Here is a 19,039-nt window from a genome sequence, read left to right on the forward strand (position 1 = left end):
TCTCACTGTTTGTGTCACTATCACTGTTGTTTGTATCATTATCACTGTTGTTTGTATCAGTATCACTGTTGTTTGTATCAGTATCACTGTTATTTGTATCACTGTTGTTTGTTTCACTATCACTGTTGTTTGTATCATTATCACTGTTGTTTGTGTCACTATCACTGTTGTTTGTATCATTATCACTGTTGTTTGTATCAGTATCACTGTTGTTTGTATCAGTATCACTGTTATTTGTATCACTGTTGTTTGTTTCACTATCACTGTTGTTTTTATCACTGTTGTTTGTATCAGTATCACTATTGTCTGTATCACTATCACTGTTGTCTGTATCACTATCACTGTGTTTTATCTCTATCACTATTTTTTGTATCACTATCACTGTTGTTTGTATCACTATCACTGTTGTTTGTATCACTATCACTGTTTGTGTCACTATCACTGTTGTTTGTATCACTATCACTGTTGTTTGTATCACTATCACTGTTGTTTGTATCAGTATCACTGTTGTTTGTATCACTGTTGTTTGTTTCACTATCACTGTTGTTTTTATCACTGTTGTTTGTATCAGTATCACTATTGTCTGTATCACTATAACTGTTGTCTGTATCACTATTATTGCTGTTTGTGTCACTATCGTTGTTGTCTGAATCACTATCACTGTTGTTTGTATCACTGTTGTTTGTATCAGTATCACTATTGTCTGTATCACTATCACTGTTGTCTGTATCACTATTATTGCTGTTTGTGTCACTATCGTTGTTGTCTGAATCACTATCACTGTTGTTTTTATCACTGTTGTTTGTATCAGTATCACTATTGTCTGTATCACTATCACTGTTGTTTGTATCACTATCATTGCTGTTTGTGTCACTATCATTGTTGTCTGAATCACTATCACTGTTGTTTGTATCACTATCACTGTTGTTTGTATCACTATCAATGCTGTTTGTGTCACTATCATTGTTGTCTGAATTACTATCACTCTTGCATGTATCACTATCACCGTTGTTTGTATCACTGTTGTTTTTAATGCTATCACTTTTGTTAATATCACTATCACTGTTGTTTGTTGTACCATCACTGTTGTTTGTATCACTCTGCTTTTTCCGTCACCGTGTTGCAGACATAACCTGGACTCATTTGAAAACAGAACATTGTTCCATTGTCGTAAGGCCCAACGACGGTGAACACGTGTCCAGTTACGCCTATTATTACGGTGACGTCGCAACAAATTGGGTCCAATGTAGGGACGCCGCGCTTTCAATTGGTAGGCCCTCAACCTGTTGCGGACTGTTTGGGAGACACACGACAATGTCCTTGTAGTCTCTACTGCGGTTACGAATCGATTGCGCAAGTGTATCAATCGTATACGACGGTCATCACTGGCCATAATGCCGTGCAGCTCGACGGCGAGACTCCCCAGCCTGGATCATGCCTACAGCCCTGTCTCTTTGTATTTGTGACAGCCGGAGCATAATGATAAAATTGATAGATAGCAAGATTCGGTGATTTCTAAGTCCTAAGGATCTAAGGAACAGTTGTCAGTCGCAAGAAAACCTCGTGCAGCTCTTTTTTTAATACAGACTTTCACGCTTGAATAATTTTGGTAACCTCCTTGGATTTTTTAATGTAAAACATTACCATTTTTTAATATTGCACAAACTTCATTTTGGTTTCACTCATTTACAGGTATTCGCCAAGGAAACATGTTAACCTTTCTTTTTGTTGAGCATATAACAAATGTCATCAAGGCAACACAATCCTGACATAAATGTTAACCCCTTCATGATCTTATCGATTAGATTAAATGTAGCAGACAAACTAGTAAAAATCTAAAAAGTGTCTTAACATGTATTAAATGCAATATATTTGGTTGACTCTTCATCGATAGTCATTTGAAAGAATCCAAAGTTCACGTCCAGAGATAAAAAATAATTTGGAATACGATTTGCACAAGATTCAGGTAATTTGTTACATTCTGTAAATCATGAAACATATACTTGAAATCAGAAGTCTGTGGATTTAGATTACTGTAATTACAGCAAAATCGAAAAGATAAGTGACTGGCTTGCCCAAAAATTTGGTTTAATTACAAGATAAAAGGACTAGAAATAGGAATGTCCTTAGATTCAGATACTAGTTTGATAAAACCTTGTTTTAACAGTTCCCAAGTTGACGACGCAACACCACCTTTCTGTAAGGAGTCAACCGATAAGGTTTCTGCTGTTTTCACTCAATATAAAGCTTGTTGGCCATACAGTAATATGATCTGCTGAATAGTAACAGTGTTTGCATGAACTAAGTATAGATCATTTGTTGACGTGAATAATGCTGTTCTCCGGGTCCAACAACTGATACACAACTGGTACTTTTATAGTCATAGCATTTTTGTTCAATACAACTGAAAGACCAGAACTGACGCATTGTGTACCGACAGGTGGTTTGCCAGTAATTTATCCCATACAAGACATTTCGAATTGCATTGAACTGCAGAAAAATGGTTAATAATTATAAAGATATGTATATAGATTTTTCTCATTTACTACTCTGTGCCTGAGATCAAAGGATGAGTCATCTCCAAACATACAAACACATAGAAATATTTTATTTTTTCTCGTTGGTGTTTCGATAACTAACGAATAATACTAGCAGGGCTATGTTTTGTGACTGCAGCACAACACCACCTTAGTACCTGTATGTTAAATGCTTGATAAACACTTGGAAAATTTATCAAAACAAGATTTAGAATTGATATTTAACTCATCAATTAGGGCATTGCTGGGTGTAAAAGTTTTACATTTGTAAACTGATTATTGTTTACAAATGATACAATACAATAGCATCATGACAAACACAGATATGGTAGGATATTTAACCGTATACGCCTTTATCACTTTAAAAGAAAATCTCTAAACAATAGATCCGTCCCATCCTCCTAGGCTTGGCTGTGACGAAACAAGGAAGTTAAGTCCCATTTAGCCTTTGTGCGACAAAGTATTTATACTTATATTCTCAGAATTTCAGTCATTTTTCTCGATACGTACCAGAGCCCAAACACGCGATGAAACGACCCAAGTCATGGGCATGGTTGTTGTGCATAATGGCATAGTTTTAGTTTAAAAAGAAACTCTCTTTTGTACATGATCCTGAAAATATATATACATCAAATCTTTAATCAATATGCATTGATGACACATAGTGTATGTGGTTTAAAAATCCTCCTGATAGGTATCCATGTATAGGACAAATGATTTCTGAACCAGACGAAGTCAATTATGATCAAATGTGTACTATCAAACAAGGTAGATGGAAGGAGTCCAGCAACAAAGAAAGAATCTTAACCGAGTATACAGCGTCATAACGTTAAGTAAAAATCTTAACCGAGTGTCTACAGCGTCATAACGTTAAGTAAAAATCTTAACCGAGTGTCTACAGAGTTATAACGTTAAGTAAAAATCTTAACCGAGTTTACAGCGTCATAACGTTAAGTAAAAATCTTAACCGAGTCTACAGCGTCATAACGTTAAGTAAAAATCTTAACCGCGTCTACAGCGTCATAACGTTAAGTAAAAATCTTAACCGAGTCTACAGCGTCATAACGTTCAGTAAAAATCTTAACCGAGTGTCTACAGCGTCATAACGTTAAGTAAAAATCTTAAGCGAGTGTCTACAGCGTCATAACGTCCAGTGAAAATCTGAACCGAGTCTACAGCGTCATAACGTTAATTTTGCACTCGTTATCATATTAAACGTTAAAAAGCTGAATGTTTGCAGGTTAAAACACGCAATTCTACTTCAGATACTACAGGATATAGTTCCCTATTGTCAAAATATTCTTACACTGCATATATACACGGCGTTAACCAACTGCGCAATATCACTTGGCGCAAGTACATTTCGTTGATAGTCAGGTAAGTATCAACATTTAGAACAGCTTTTGCTCAAAATGTTCATCCGTCTTTTAGGTTAAGTTCATTTCAAGCGTAATTGTCTGTATTTGTAATAATTTGATCAAATAAGTGATAACAGACATGTTTAAAACAAAGCTACAGTTCTCGCCGATTAAAAAAAAAGGGAGTCAAAAATGAAAATATTATCTCGATTAGATAGATGTATGCTAAATATGATTTATATCTTTATCCCATTCTCTCGTGATTCCTATGCTTGGCTGCGACGCAACAAGGAAGTTGTCCCATCTAGATACGTACCACAGCCAAGTTACTGCCTTTCAAACACGCCAAAAGACCCAAGTCATGGACATGGTTGTTGTGCATAATGGCATAGTTTTAGTTTAAAAAAAACTTTCTTTTGTACATGATCCTGAAAATATATACATCAATTTTTTAATCAATATGCATTGATGACGCATAGAGTAAGTGTTTTAAAATCCTCCTGATAGGTAACCAAGTAGAGGACAAATGATTTCTGAACCAGACGAAATCAATTATGAACAAATGTGTAGTTGGAAGGAGTCCAACAACAACGAAAAGATTCTTAACCGAGTTCACGGCGTCATAACTTTAAGTGAATGATTATAGAGGGGTACTTTTTTGCTTAGTTCTAATATATAAGACAACAGATCGGACATTAAACTACCGATCTTACCATCTAGCATAACGCCTTGTGAGAAATGAAATTGCAGTGTTTGCCCCAAGCCATGCAGGTGTTATGAATATTTCCTCTTTCATTCTTAAATGTTTTGTTGTTTTTGTTATTTAAAATATACGATTGGATTGAGATACATGTCTAATTCATTCTTCAACTGTGGAATTAAAAAGTTTGATATTGCACTCATTATTATATTAAACGTTAAAAAGCTGAATGTTTGCAGGTTACAACACGTATTTCTACTTTAGATAGTACAAGATATAGTTCCCTATTGTCAAAATATACTTACACTGCAAATATACAAGGCATTAATAAACAGCGCAAAATTTCTTGGCGCAAGCATGTCTGCCGTGTGTACATTTCGTTGATAGTCAGGTAAGTATCAACATTTAGAATAGCTTCTGCTCAAAATGTCCATCCGTCTTTTAGGTTAAGTTCATTTAAAGCGTAATTGTCTGTATTTGTCTGTAATCATTTGATCCAATCCGTGATAGTAGACATGTCTAAAATAAATCTACATATATCGGGGATTCAACAAAGATTTGTCAAAATATGAAAATATATTCAAAATATTAGAACATGAGCTCAGATTCACGTTTGAATCAGTCGGCCTATATTCTCATTAAGATAGATGTATGCTAAATATGATTTTTATTCACCTCGGCAAATTAGGGTTTTCCTCGGTCGCCTCCTAGGTTTCAACACACCAGGTGACTTGTATCGCTAGCATATCATTGTCTGTTATATCTAACTATGAATTTGTAATGAAATGTGATATTCGTTTATATGAAGAAGAGTAAGGGATGTTTTAACAATAACGCATTCAAGTAATTTATCAAAGGAAGGTACAGAGCAAAATCAACCCTTCGTTTAACATATATGATTTTTTTTATGTTTACAAAACTCTTCTGGAACACCTGATCTTGTTCATCGTGTACTTTTCACGTGTCACGTGATTATATTGCCATGTAGGCATTTTCTTGATATTGATTCAGTTGCATTGAGTGTGAGTTATTATATATTATGATTATGTTGACATGTTGGTATTTTCTTGTTGTTGACCCAGTTGTATTGAGTGTGAGTTAGGAATATGATTATGTTGACATGTTGGTATTTTCTTGTTGTTGACCCAGTTGTATTGAATGTGAGTTAGGATTATGATTATGTTGACATGTTGGTATTTTCTTATTATTTACCCAGTTGTATTGAGTGTGACTTAGGATTATAATTATGTTGACATGTTGGTATTTTCTTGTTATTTACCCAGTTGTATTGAGTGTGAGTTAGGATTATGATTATGTTGACATGTTGGCATTTTCTTGTTGTTGACCCAGTTGTATTGAGTGTGAGTTAGGATTATGATTATGTTGACATGTTGGTATTTTCTTGTTGTTGACCCAGTTGTATTGAGTGTGAGTTAGGATTATGATTATGTTGACATGTTGGTATTTTCTTGTTATTTACCCAGTTGTATTGAGTGTGAGTTAGGATTATGATTATGTTGACATGTTGGTATTTTCTTATTATTTACCCAGTTGTATTGAGTGTGAGTTGTATTGAGTGTGACTTAGGATTATAATTATGTTGACATGTTGGTATTTTCTTGTTGTTGACCCAGTTGTATTGAGTGTGAGTTAGGATTATGATTATGTTGACATGTTGGTATTTTCTTGTTATTTACCCAGTTGTATTGAGTGTGAGTTAGGATTATGATTATGTTGACATGTTGGTATTTTCTTGTTATTTACCCAGTTGTATTGAGTGTGAGTTAGGATTATGATTATGTTGACATGTTGGTATTTTCTTGTTATTTACCCAGTTGTATTGAGTGTGAGTTAGGATTATGATTATGTTGACATGTTGGTATTTTCTTGTTATTTACCCAGTTGTATTGAGTGTGAGTTAGGATTATGATTATGTTGACATGTTGGTATTTTCTTGTTATTTACCCAGTTGTATTGAGTGTGAGTTAGGATTATGATTATGTTGACATGTTGGTATTTTCTTGTTATTTACCCAGTTGTATTGAGTGTGAGTTAGGATTATGATTATGTTGACATGTTGGCATTTTCTTGTTGTTGACCCAGTTGTATTGAGTGTGAGTTAGGATTATGATTATGTTGACATGTTGGCATTTTCTTGTTATTTACCCAGTTGTATTGAGTGTGAGTTAGGATTATGATTATGTTGACATGTTGGCATTTTCTTATTATTTACCCAGTTGTATTGAGTGTGAGTTGTATTGAGTGAGTTAGGATTATGATTTTGTTGACATGTTGGTATTTTCTTGTTATTTACCCAGTTGTATTGAGTGTGAGTTAGGATTATGATTATGTTGACATGTTGGCATTTTCTTGTTGTTGACCCAGTTGTAGTGAGTGAGTTAGGATTATGATTATGTTGACATGTTGGTATTTTCTTGTTGTTGATATCTTACATATTTTGATCTTCATACTACAGCCAAAACAGCAAATTTCTTATTCACAAAAAGTTCACTATGTTTATTTCTCTTGATAAGGTCTTAATCATCTAGCGAGCTACTGTGCAAATTGTAAGTTATCTATAAAAAGAAATGTTTTATTTGATATTTAAAATGCTAAGCTAAGGCAAAGTTTACAACTTAAAAAATCAATGCTAGTGTATTTGTTATGTTACAAATGTTTTGTTGAATGTAAATCTCATTTCTGTAGATTCAACCATCGACACAGAACTCTCGTCTGATGCATTATCGACCCTTCTGATCCAGTATACAAAATGACGATACGTTTGCTTATTTCCCTTGTACATATATTATATGTACAGGGGAAGTGATCTTTGTGAGGCAGTGTTTCTGTTAAGTAATCACAAATTAAATAGGCTTTCTTTGCAAAACTCTCTAAATCCAAACCGCCAATAACCAATACCTACGGCCTACACATAGAGTGACTGAAAAGTTTTAAATACATATATACCACACGACTATTTATCTCTTTGTGTCTCTATCAACAACACCTGATTGATATACATGTATGCACACCCCTTACCGAATACAAAAGGCCTCGGTTATTTTGATAATAGTAATTATAAGTGTATAGCAATGGAATGCGGAAGTCTTTCGATGTCATGCATGTGTTGCTAAGCCAATGACAAACGACTCACCTTATTTGCAATTCATGGTGACATGATGATACGATCTGAAGTTTAGTTCTATTATTATTTGGAAATTCAATACCATGTGTATGTGGACATATATGTATATTGGACTTATGTACATTAACAGAATGAATAAAATTAATTTGCGCGGTAAGCTGTATAATTCGTATCGAGACACAGCGTCCTAATTGATTGGTATATATTTTGAGTTACTCATTGTTTCACTTCGCATATTGACCTTGGGCCAATCAACGTGAAATGAGTTGTAACTCGTGAAAAGAGACAACAAATCCGTATAGGCTATGCAACACAAACTGGATTGCATGTACCCGGCACGTTTAGAGATTGATTAGACATTATAAGCAAGTTTTTCATTGTAAACGAAATAACAACTATGTGGCAATATCGGTGTGAATTCTGAGCTCCAAGAGTTGTTTCCCGTCGTGTCACTCTTTCGGTGTATTAGTTATCAGTTTGATAGTCGATGGGGAGAGATGCACTTAATTGTTATTGTCAATGTATTGACCGGTCTGATATATCTAGTTTCCAATCGAAAAGCACGTTTTATCAATGATGCATCAAAAATTACATAAATGTTACATTTTGAAATTTTGCTCTCAAAAATACCCAAATGTTTGTCATTTCCTACACTGTACAACATTCATAATACTAATATAATGGATATGTATCACCTTCTCTCCAATCCCACACACTTCCCGAAACATTTTGCGTTAAGTCATGTGACATCATTGTCAAGAAAGAATGTCGCCAACGTCTTAACGACACTAATGTGATAGCAAATTCATATGATCAGAAACAGCATTGCCTAAACTATTAAACAACCCAAAAACTGCACATCTTAATAGTTTTCATGATTAGATATAAAACGGGCGTTCAAATCAATCAGCGAGATGACGTTACGGCAATATGAGATATTTTGTTGAAATTATCCATATGGACGCTAGAATTCAGGCAGTTGGTTTTACTGATGACACGACTGCTTCTAATGCTATATTAGCTACAATGTTACAATATTGAAAATCAACATTGATGTCAAAGACATTTCAAAACGGCATGGGATGATGTACTTGTAACGACGCAAGAAGTTGTTATACATTCAGGTAAACAACAAAAACACTGCTTGAAATATACAAAAAATACTCTCAGGATACCCAAACAAATAAACAGATAAACAGAGCGTTACTGCATCTACAGAGATGATTAACTGACCTCTCGGATAGTTAAGGTGTAGCTCCTGTTAAAAATTAAACATCTAAAACTTGTATGTATTTTATTGTCATCCTAGAACCAAAAACTATATTTGTTCTAATTTGAAACAACAGATGAGAAGATTCCTTCCCTTTTTCTTCATATTATTGACTATACCATGTTATTATTTACATAGGACATGATGGTATGTGAAGTATGTGTGTCATTGAATATATATCGCTTACGTTTCTGTCTTATTCATGTTTGTATTCCAGGATCAGTGTCATTGTCAAAATGGAACGTAGAAGAGGCTTTGAGGTAAATGTATTGATCTATTTGAAAAGTTTCTTGTTGAACTGTTTCACTGTTTTAAACTTTAGTTCGTGTTAACTCATAACAAGTGACCTGGATGATGTACAAAGTTTGAATTCCATTTTACTTTGTAAAATCAAATTTTACACATTTACCAAAAGTTTTATGATATAAGGTGCCATTACGTAGCACGACGTATATATATATTGCAATAAATTTAAACAAGTGAAATTCAAATATAGATTTTCAATAAGTTGTGAAGAGAATTTATAAGTCTAAGCGAAAAGGCGTGTTTTTGAAAACAAAATCTAAAAAAAAACAGAACAAAACTAATTTAAAGACCCAAATATACCATCTACCTGTCTCATTGTTGACGATATCTTATAAGATACCAGAATTTCTTTTGTTGTTATTGCTTAAGCGCAGTTTGTTTTGAATATCAAATGACATTTACTTGGCTATTGTGGACTCATTTCAGCAACCCATGACAACAATTATCAATGGCACAGAGGTAATCTAATTTTGTTTTCATTCGAAGGCGTTCTCACTCTTTTTAAATCTAATTTCATTCTGTGTATTTACTTACCTGCAAGGAACTCGACTGGCTTTACAGAAAGCATGAAAATTGCATGAATATATGCAATTAACCTTGACACGTGTATAAAGACAAAGATATTATGTTAGAACCAAGCACTGATTTTTATTAAAACAAAGGACAACTTCATTTGATAAAATGAGACAGAAATTATATGATAAATATTGAACGTATATTCATCAAAATAATATTTCTCCAAAATCTTACATGAACAGCATTGAAGACATAATTTTTGATGTATTTACATAGAATATATCAGGAAGTTGTCTGTTTTCTACTTTTTGTAATAATTTCATAATATTCATTCACAGAGATCCCCGACTTCGTCATTAAGCAGTGATGAATCAAATGTGAGTAACTGTAGTCGTCCCTCTCTCTTTACGTGCTCCATATGTAATAATTTTGGATAATAAGCATTTGTTATGTTGTTCATTGTTACGTTATTGTTTGACATGTTACCTGAAGGGAAAATAACATTGATTTTGTGTGAGATATTGAGTGTTTTAGTGATTGTGACTGCTTTAAAAGAAGGAATATGACAGAAAAGATAACAAAGTAGTTCCTTGCATAACAATAATTTATCCAATCTAATCTAGATACACGTGTAACAAATCCAATAAAGTAAAATTATTTTTCAATCCATTACTTCTTACTCGAGTCGAAGCAAGATTAAGAAAAATAAATTTATCCATTTATTAAATTCAAATGGAATAGCCTCATCAGAGCCATCTTATGTTGTTTATAACGTTGGTTCCTTCTTGTAATGTGAAATAATTACAATCTTTCAGTAATAGTAATACTAGTATTTATATCCTGATGAATGTAGAACTTAAAGGTATGTTTCGTTCTCTCTAGACGTCCTCGGTGGAATGTGCAAACAGCAGTGAAGCAGTAAGTATCTGTCGTTACATCATCATTTGAAATCCGATAAACGTATTCCTATCTAGTTCCATTTCTGCCTGCTCTGTCAGTACCGCTATGATATTTAAGTTGAAGGCAGTGTCCATATCCTTCTTGCAAAAGGCCAAATACATTTGTATATCCTTTTCACGAATTTAATTTTATATCAGAAGCTAGTCAACAGTGTAATTATAACTTCTAGCTACAACACTTACATGTATATTCAATTTTTTTTAAAATAAACGTTTGATGATATAAGTTGATAAACTCTATATCATCTCATCCATACATTGGCGTAATACAATACAACCCCAACCCCAACAGGTCTTACCTACTTAACACAATCCCAAACCCAACTGGTCTTACCTACTTAACACAGCCCCAAACACCACTGGCCTTACCTACTTAACACAATCTAAAACCCAACAGGTCTTATCTACTTAGCACCGCCCCAAACCCAACTGGCCCTACCTACTAAACACAATCCCAAACCCCAACAGGTCTTACCTACTTATCACAGCCCCAAACCCCACAGGTCTTACCTACTTATCACAGCCCCAAACCCCACAGGTCTTACCTACTTAACACAGCCCCAAACCCCACAAGTCTTACCTACTTAACACAGCCCCAAACCCCACTTGCCTTACCTACTTAACACAATCCCAAACCCTTACTCGTCTTACCTACTTAACACAATCCCTAACCCAACTGGTCTTACCTGCTTAACACAGCCCCAAACCCAACTGGCCTTACCTACTTAATACAGCCTCAAACCCCACTTGCCTTACCTACTTAACACAATTCCAAACACCACTGGCCTTACCTACTTAACACAATCTAAAACCCAACAGGTCTTATCTACTTAACACCGCCCCAAACCCAACTGGCCTTACATACTTATCCCAGCCCCAAACCCAACAGGTCTTATCTACTTAACACCGCCCCAAACCCAACTGGCCTTACATACTTATCCCAGCCCCAAACCCAACAGGTCTTATCTACTTAACACAGCCCCAAACCCAACTGACCCTACCTACTTAACACAACCCCGAACCGCACTTGCCTTACCTACTTAACACAACCCCAAACCCCACTTGCCTTACCTACTTAACACAGCCCCAAACCCAACTGGCCTTACCTACTTAACACAGCCCCAAACCCAACTGGCCTTACCTACTTAATACAGCCCCAAAACCCACTTGCCTTACCTACTTAACACAGCCCCAAACACCACTGGCCTTACCTACTTAACACAATCTAAAACCCAACAGGTCTTACCTACTTAACACCGCCCCAAACCCCATTTGCCTTACCTACTTAACACAGCCCCAAACCCAACTGGCCTTACCTACTTAATACAGCCCCAAACCCCACTTGCCTTACCTACTTAACACAATCCCTATCCCAACTGGTCTTACCTACTTAACACAATCCCAAACCCTAACTGGTCTTACCTACTTAACACAGCCCCAAACACCACTGGCCTTACCTATTTAACACAATCTAAAACCCAACAGGTCTTACCTACTTAACACCGCCCCAAACCCAACTGGCCCTACCTACTAAACACAATCCCTAACCCCAACAGGTCTTACCTACTTATCACAGCCCCAAACCCCACAGGTCTTACCTGCTTAAAACAGCCCCAACCACCACTTGCCTTACCTACTTAACACAATCCCAAACCCTAACTGATCTAACCTACTTGACACAATTCCAAACCCAACTGGCCTTACCTACTTAACAAAGCCCCAAACCCAACTGGCCTTACCTACTTAACACAATCCCAAACCCCACTGGTCTTACCTACTTAACACAGCCCCAAACCCAACTGGCCCTACCTACTTCACACAGCCCCAAACCCAACTGGCCTCACCTACTTAACACAGCCCCAAACCCCATTTGCCTTACCTACTTAACACAGCCCCAAACCCAACTGGCCTTACCTACTTAATACAGCCCCAAACCCCACTTGCCTTACCTACTTAACACAATCCCTAACCCAACTGGTCTTACCTACTTAACACAGTCCCAAACCCTAACTGGTCTTACCTACTTAACACAGCCCCAAACACCACTGGTCTTACCTACTTAACACAATCTAAAACCCAACAGGTCTTATCTACTTAACACCGCCCCAATCCCAACTGGCCCTACCTACTTATCACAGCCCCAAACCCCACTTGCCTTACCTACTTAACACAATTCCAAACCCAACTGGCCTTACCTACTTAACACAGTCCCAAACCCTAACTGGTCTTACCTACTTAACACAGCCCCAAACACCACTGGTCTTACCTACTTAACACAGCCCCAAACCCCATTTGCCTTACCTACTTAACACAGCCCCAAACCCAACTGGTCTTACCTACTTAACACAGCCCCAAACACCACTGGCCTTACCTACTTAACACAATCTAAAACCCCAACTGGTCTTACCTACTTAACACAGCCCCAAACCCCACAGGTCTTACCTACTTAACACAGCCCCAAACCCCACTTGCCTTACCTACTTAACACAATCCCAAACCCCACTGGTCTTACATACTTAACACAGCCCCAAACCCAACTGGCCCTACCTACATAACACAGTCCCAAACCCAACTGGCCCTACCTACTTAACACAATCCCAAATCCCACTGGCCTTACCTACTTAACACAACCCCCAACCCCACTTGCCGTGCCTACCTAACACAGCCCCAAACCCCACTTGCCTTACCTACTTAACACAATCCCTAACCCAACTGGTCTTACCTACTTAACACAATCCCAAACCCCACTGGCCTTACCTACTTAACACAGCCCCAAACCCCACTTGCCTTACCTACTTAACCCAGCCCCAAATCCAACTGGCCGTACCTACTTAACACAGCCCCAAACCCAACTGGCCTTACCTACTTAATACAGCCCCAAACCCCACTTGCCTTACCTACTTAACACAATCCCTAACCCAACTGGTCTTACCTACTTAACACAATCCCAAACCCTAACTGGTCTTACCTACTTAACACAGCCCCAAACCCAACTGGCCTTATTTACTTAACATAGCCCAGAACCCTACTTGGTACGTATATGTTAAACCACGAAAAATTACAACCCTTCTACATGACTCGACACGTTTTGATTTTGTTATATCCTTGATGTTTGTACATGTTCGCAATACTGTATAAATTATAAATTAGTCAAGCAACATGTACGTCAGCTCAATCTGATTTATTTCAAGTAAGAAGAGCGTATACGAGGCTAATGCTATTTTTTCAATATTTGAAAATGTGATTTCGAGAATTTGTAAGCGGTACGTGATTAATAAATCGGTAGATCGTAAGTATTTATAGAAGTGGCAATGCTGGAAAATGCTTTTTACAAATATGAATGTATTTCTCTCGATCAAGAAAAGAACTGAATGAATGATATGGTCATGCTTCCTTGCTACCCTTTTACTAGTTATTGCTTCATATAGAACCCGCACACATTTTCCAAATATGTGCTTACTTTCGCAATATTGTATGTCGATGTAAAGCAAACATTTATACTAACATATCGTGATAAACACAATTTGTTTCACTCGTTGCAGGAGTCTGTGGAATGTGCAAATAGCTCCGGGGAAGTAAGTATATATGGTGATATGGATCATTTATTAATATGATATATATACAAGTAATTTAAGATATATCATATGAAATCGTTATTGAACTCTGTGAATACTGTAGACACAGATCAAACGTGTTTGCATTTTGATAACAATAGTAGAAGCACTTTTATCAATGTTATTTAATGTATCACTTGTAAGCACCTAAGAATCGGAGAAACAGAACAGATGAACACATGGCTACTGTCACAGTCTATATATCCTACCATTTATTAATAGTTTATGTTAATGTTCACAGATATTATGTGTACTTTAATAGATTAGCAATTGTAGCAACACGAAGATCAATTGATCTGCTCTTGTCATATTATTTTCTGATTACCGTCATATAAGATATAATCACACAGTTACCTACGATGTAAGTATTTAGATTACAAAGAACTTTTACGTGTTTTTCATAAAAAATACAAAAACTACAAAAAATAAAATAAATAAATAAATAAAAAAAAAAAAAAAAAAAAACAAAAAAATTAAAAAAAAAAAAAAAAAAAAAAAACAAAAACAAAAAACAAAAATGGGTTTCTTACAAACAACAAACGAATTCCACTTACAGTCTGTAATGAGTCTATGATAGTTTAATATCTGCTTTAACATTTATCTCACGCCTTATAGTTAAGGGTAAACTCAATTTCTATTTAAAGACATCCTTGCGTTCATCTGGTAGACGTGGTAAGTTATCGATACCTACTATTCTATATTGATAACTAAATAGTGCTTAATATAGATAAACTGATGCAATAGCGTAGTATAAGTGACTTGTTTATTCATGTATTGTTCATATAAAACTACCAACAGGTAATAAGCTTAATGTTAAAGAGAGGCAACTCTTATACATTTTCTTCTTTGTGGTATTATGCTCTTCCGTGGTGCATGAGTGATTTTAGTACAATCTGTAAATCGATATCATTTTTGGGATACTAGGATTATTTACATAATTTATCAATAAAACTATATGAAGAGGGCCTGTATTGACTTCCTCTTGTTGACGAATTATGATTGGTTATCATACAGTCAGGTTATACTATACCTGTATTCTGTGTACACCATTTACTTTTTTGGTTGGGATATTACCTCATTTTACGTGCCTAGGTGTAGAGTTAACTTTGACAAGTCATTTGACTCAGCAAATAACCGCTCGCTTCAAGAAAAGGTTAATAAAGTACTAAATTTACAACCAACAAAACGTCTAAAAATATGTGAACTCTTACATGGAAACGGTTGAGATTTTCCTCTTAAAAACGTTTTACCTGGTGGCTATTAGGGGCACATGTACATGTACATGATCAATGGTTGTGGCATGGCCATGGTTTCTATCCCTACCTGCATGATGATATAAAGAAACAACTATGGTAATGGTAATGTAATCACCTGTGCATGCCATCCCAGCACCCTATGGCTTAGTCCTTTGGTCAAGACACGATCATACTTCATGATTTCAACCATATACATTTATCTGCTGGCAGTTTATGAAGAGTCATAACATTGGAATAAAAACTTGATTTGCATATCTTGTGATACACATTTTGTTTCTTTAAATTAAATTGAACTATCATTTATTGAAAGGCCTTAACTTTCATAAAACCGGAAAGCAATACAACCATTTCGGCCTCTTTCTTATATCTGTTAATGCACAGAATCGATGTTAGTGGTATATATGATTATGAAAAGAAGAAAAAAGAAAAAAATCAACTGGATGTAAAGCACTGATTTTCATAAAATTTTCTGTACGAAAACACATATCCATTTTAAACTCATCGACTGACTGCCGTTTTGATGTCTTCACTTTCGAAATAATGAGAAATGAGCAAGAATGATATAATACAATACATACATTTTTTAAAATAAAAGAAATCGTATTTTTGTTCATTCAGTATGGGCTCTTTTTTAAGACCATCCATTCGGCATGCAACTAAAAATGTAGCTTAGCAATACTAACATACCTGATAGCATCTTAGACGCACGCAAATCACACGTGTATTTATATCCAGGCCTCTTGTTAGACAGGAAATTTGACTCTTAGTTAAATTTCTGAAAATGTATTGACCGTGTCCATATCGTGGTTCTCCATATAATTCCATAGCAGTATTCTATGACCATAATAAAGTGTTTACGTCCACGTCTAATTCTTATATCTTATCCCTATCAAGTATTTATTTCATTAAAGTCCATTATCAATATTTTACATGAAAACAACAAGATTTTAGCCGAATAAAGAAACTTTATTTCGATGGTTATTATTTTATTCATTATTGACTCTTTTATGGTTTCTGGATTATTTCATCATTACTGAACACGTTTTGATTATTTTTGTTGTCCTATCATAGACTGCGTTTGCGTGAATAGCGTTAAACAAGGGAACCCTACGCCGTTTCCTGATCCAAATCAGCACAGTGTGTGCCCAACCCTGACTTTAGTCAGTCCATTGAGTAATATTTGTCCATTCCTAATTAAGGAGCTGTGTGAGTTTAACGCTTTCTAACCTCCTGCCCAGCTCGTCCTACATATGCTCGGTTGGAGACATATCTGGACTGTATGGTGGTCAATCAAGAATTTGAGCCAGAAAGTCACTAAAAACTCATAGCGGCATGGGGCCTTACCTTGTCCTCCTTCAACATACGGCTACTTTGATGGATAAGAGAAAGAAAGCGTGGTCTCTAGACCTGATCCCGATGTGATACGTCTGTACGATTGCCATTGACACCACGAGAGGAGTTTTAAACCTTCAAATATCTCTGTCTATGCCCTAACAGACCTTTCCCATAATCTTACCATCACGCAAGTGTCAGAATATTTCTGAAAGCTTACAGGGTCGAGCAGGGTCACGGTCGGCTGAATTGTAACTGAAGAACATTTTACAGGTAGCTCAGTGTCACATTTGTTTGAATTTCGTCCACGTGTCTAAAAGTCATATTACAAAAACTGAACTTGCGTTTCTTTTTTCCAATTATATACATATACTTTGATATCCAAAATGGTATTCATGAAAGTCTTGTGTTTGGTGTACAAGCAAGTGTTACTTATATACTTTTCCATCCTTAATCTGCTGGTTATTTATCACTAATCATTTACTTTTCTTAGAGTGATTCACCTCCTTCAGACAACTCGAGTTCTCCTTACACATCAATCCAAGGGGTATGTGATTTTAATATTATTACATAATCAACACAAGGTCAGGTTATATCGTAATTGTTTTATTTTATAAGTAATTTTACATAGGATTATGGTGTGTTTTTAAAATTGAATTGCAGATACTGCAATCGCATATTTTAATCAGGAAAAAAATTCTGTCCACGATTTATTGCATCAATGTCTCGAATCAAAAAGAGGAAAGAAAAAAATCAAACAAGGCAACCAATATTGAAAAAGTAAGCCTTGTACAGCAAAGCATAACAGGTAGTATTTAGGTAATATGCAGTAGACATCAAAATTACATCACGCAGTATAGGCAATAAGCCGTAGACAGCAAAAAATAACAAGCAGTATCTAGGTAGTAATCAGTTGTCAACAAAAATATGAGAAAAGAAGTATCTAAGAAATAAGCCGTAGACAATTTTCTTAATAGCAATAATTCGATAAAGTTTGATCAAACTGTTTTTGATTAATGTTTAATTAATATTAACGAGGTAGTTCGGATTATTTGGAATGTCAAAATATTGGTTGATGTACCAAGGAAAATATTCTCTCTCTCTTCCTTTGAGGCCGAGTCCTCTTCATACCTGTCGATCGAAAATGTATGTGAAGTTAGTATATTCAGTGACAATTTAATACAAGTTAATCAGTTCTTTCATTAATGTATACCAAAATTAAGTATAGTGTAAATGAATATCATGCACAAACAATAGAATTTAATTGCATTAAAAAATCATTTTGATTCTGCTTGATGTACCAGTGGTCACCAAACTAATACTAATTAAATTCCGGTTGTCGTACACTCTTACGACGGCCTTTGATTTCGACAATGTCAGAATAAATAACTACCTCTTTCAGTGTCTTTAAATCTTTTCGCGAACACAAAAAAAGACATATAACGAAGAAAGTTTGCGCAGGTGGCGTTTTATTCTTTCAGTAATTATACATATACATTTTAATAGTTTACTAGCAAATCAATATTTGATTTAGGATATGTATATATATGAGGATGAATCGTTCTTAATGAAGAACTCTTTACATACACATACATTTTTCTGATCATGGAAAATGTTGGTTAGATAATCCATGCTATTAGTCACTTTAAAAAAAAAACGGTATTTAGGTCAGAAGATAAGATAACCTAGCTCGAGAGTTGAGACTTTCTGTGATGTATTTTGCAGGTTGATCAAAGTAGCCGACCTGCTACCATTAGAGATGTCTCATCTACGGAACAAGCGATTCGTCCAGAATATTTCCGAACGGTAAATACGACAAAGGATTCGGTTTATTAAAAACTTTTTTTTATGTTTCATGACTTCGTGTAAAACATTCTCTGTCTTGCGCGTGTTGTATGTAATTGAAGCTCGTCAGAAGTGTTGTGAGTTGTCTTGTATGCATTTGAGAAAGTGAAATAACTTGGATCGCCCTAGATTAATATTGTAGGTGTTGAAGATGACGTCGAAGACGCTTATCCGTTCGGTACACGTGCTATTATTGTTCTT

At 35.5% G+C, this 19,039-nt stretch overlaps 1 protein-coding gene across 1 annotated transcript; it reads right to left on the bottom strand.

Annotated features, from left to right (window-relative positions):
• Positions 1-338: 338 nt before the first annotated feature.
• LOC132558743 (dentin sialophosphoprotein-like) lies at positions 339-1,478 on the bottom strand. The gene is made up of 2 exons (XM_060223339.1): positions 1,387-1,478; positions 339-1,062 (listed from the first exon to the last, which is right to left on the bottom strand). The coding sequence occupies exons 1-2, from the start codon at positions 1,476-1,478 to the stop codon at positions 339-341; spliced, it is 816 nt and encodes a 271-aa protein (XP_060079322.1).
• Positions 1,479-19,039: the final 17,561 nt, after the last annotated feature.

The sequence above is a fragment of the Ylistrum balloti genome, unplaced genomic scaffold, assembly GCF_031769215.1.
Source record: "Ylistrum balloti isolate Yb309-2 unplaced genomic scaffold, AGI_CSIRO_Ybal_v1 Utg370818, whole genome shotgun sequence".
In the NCBI taxonomy this organism is placed as follows: Eukaryota; Metazoa; Mollusca; class Bivalvia; order Pectinida; family Pectinidae; genus Ylistrum; species Ylistrum balloti.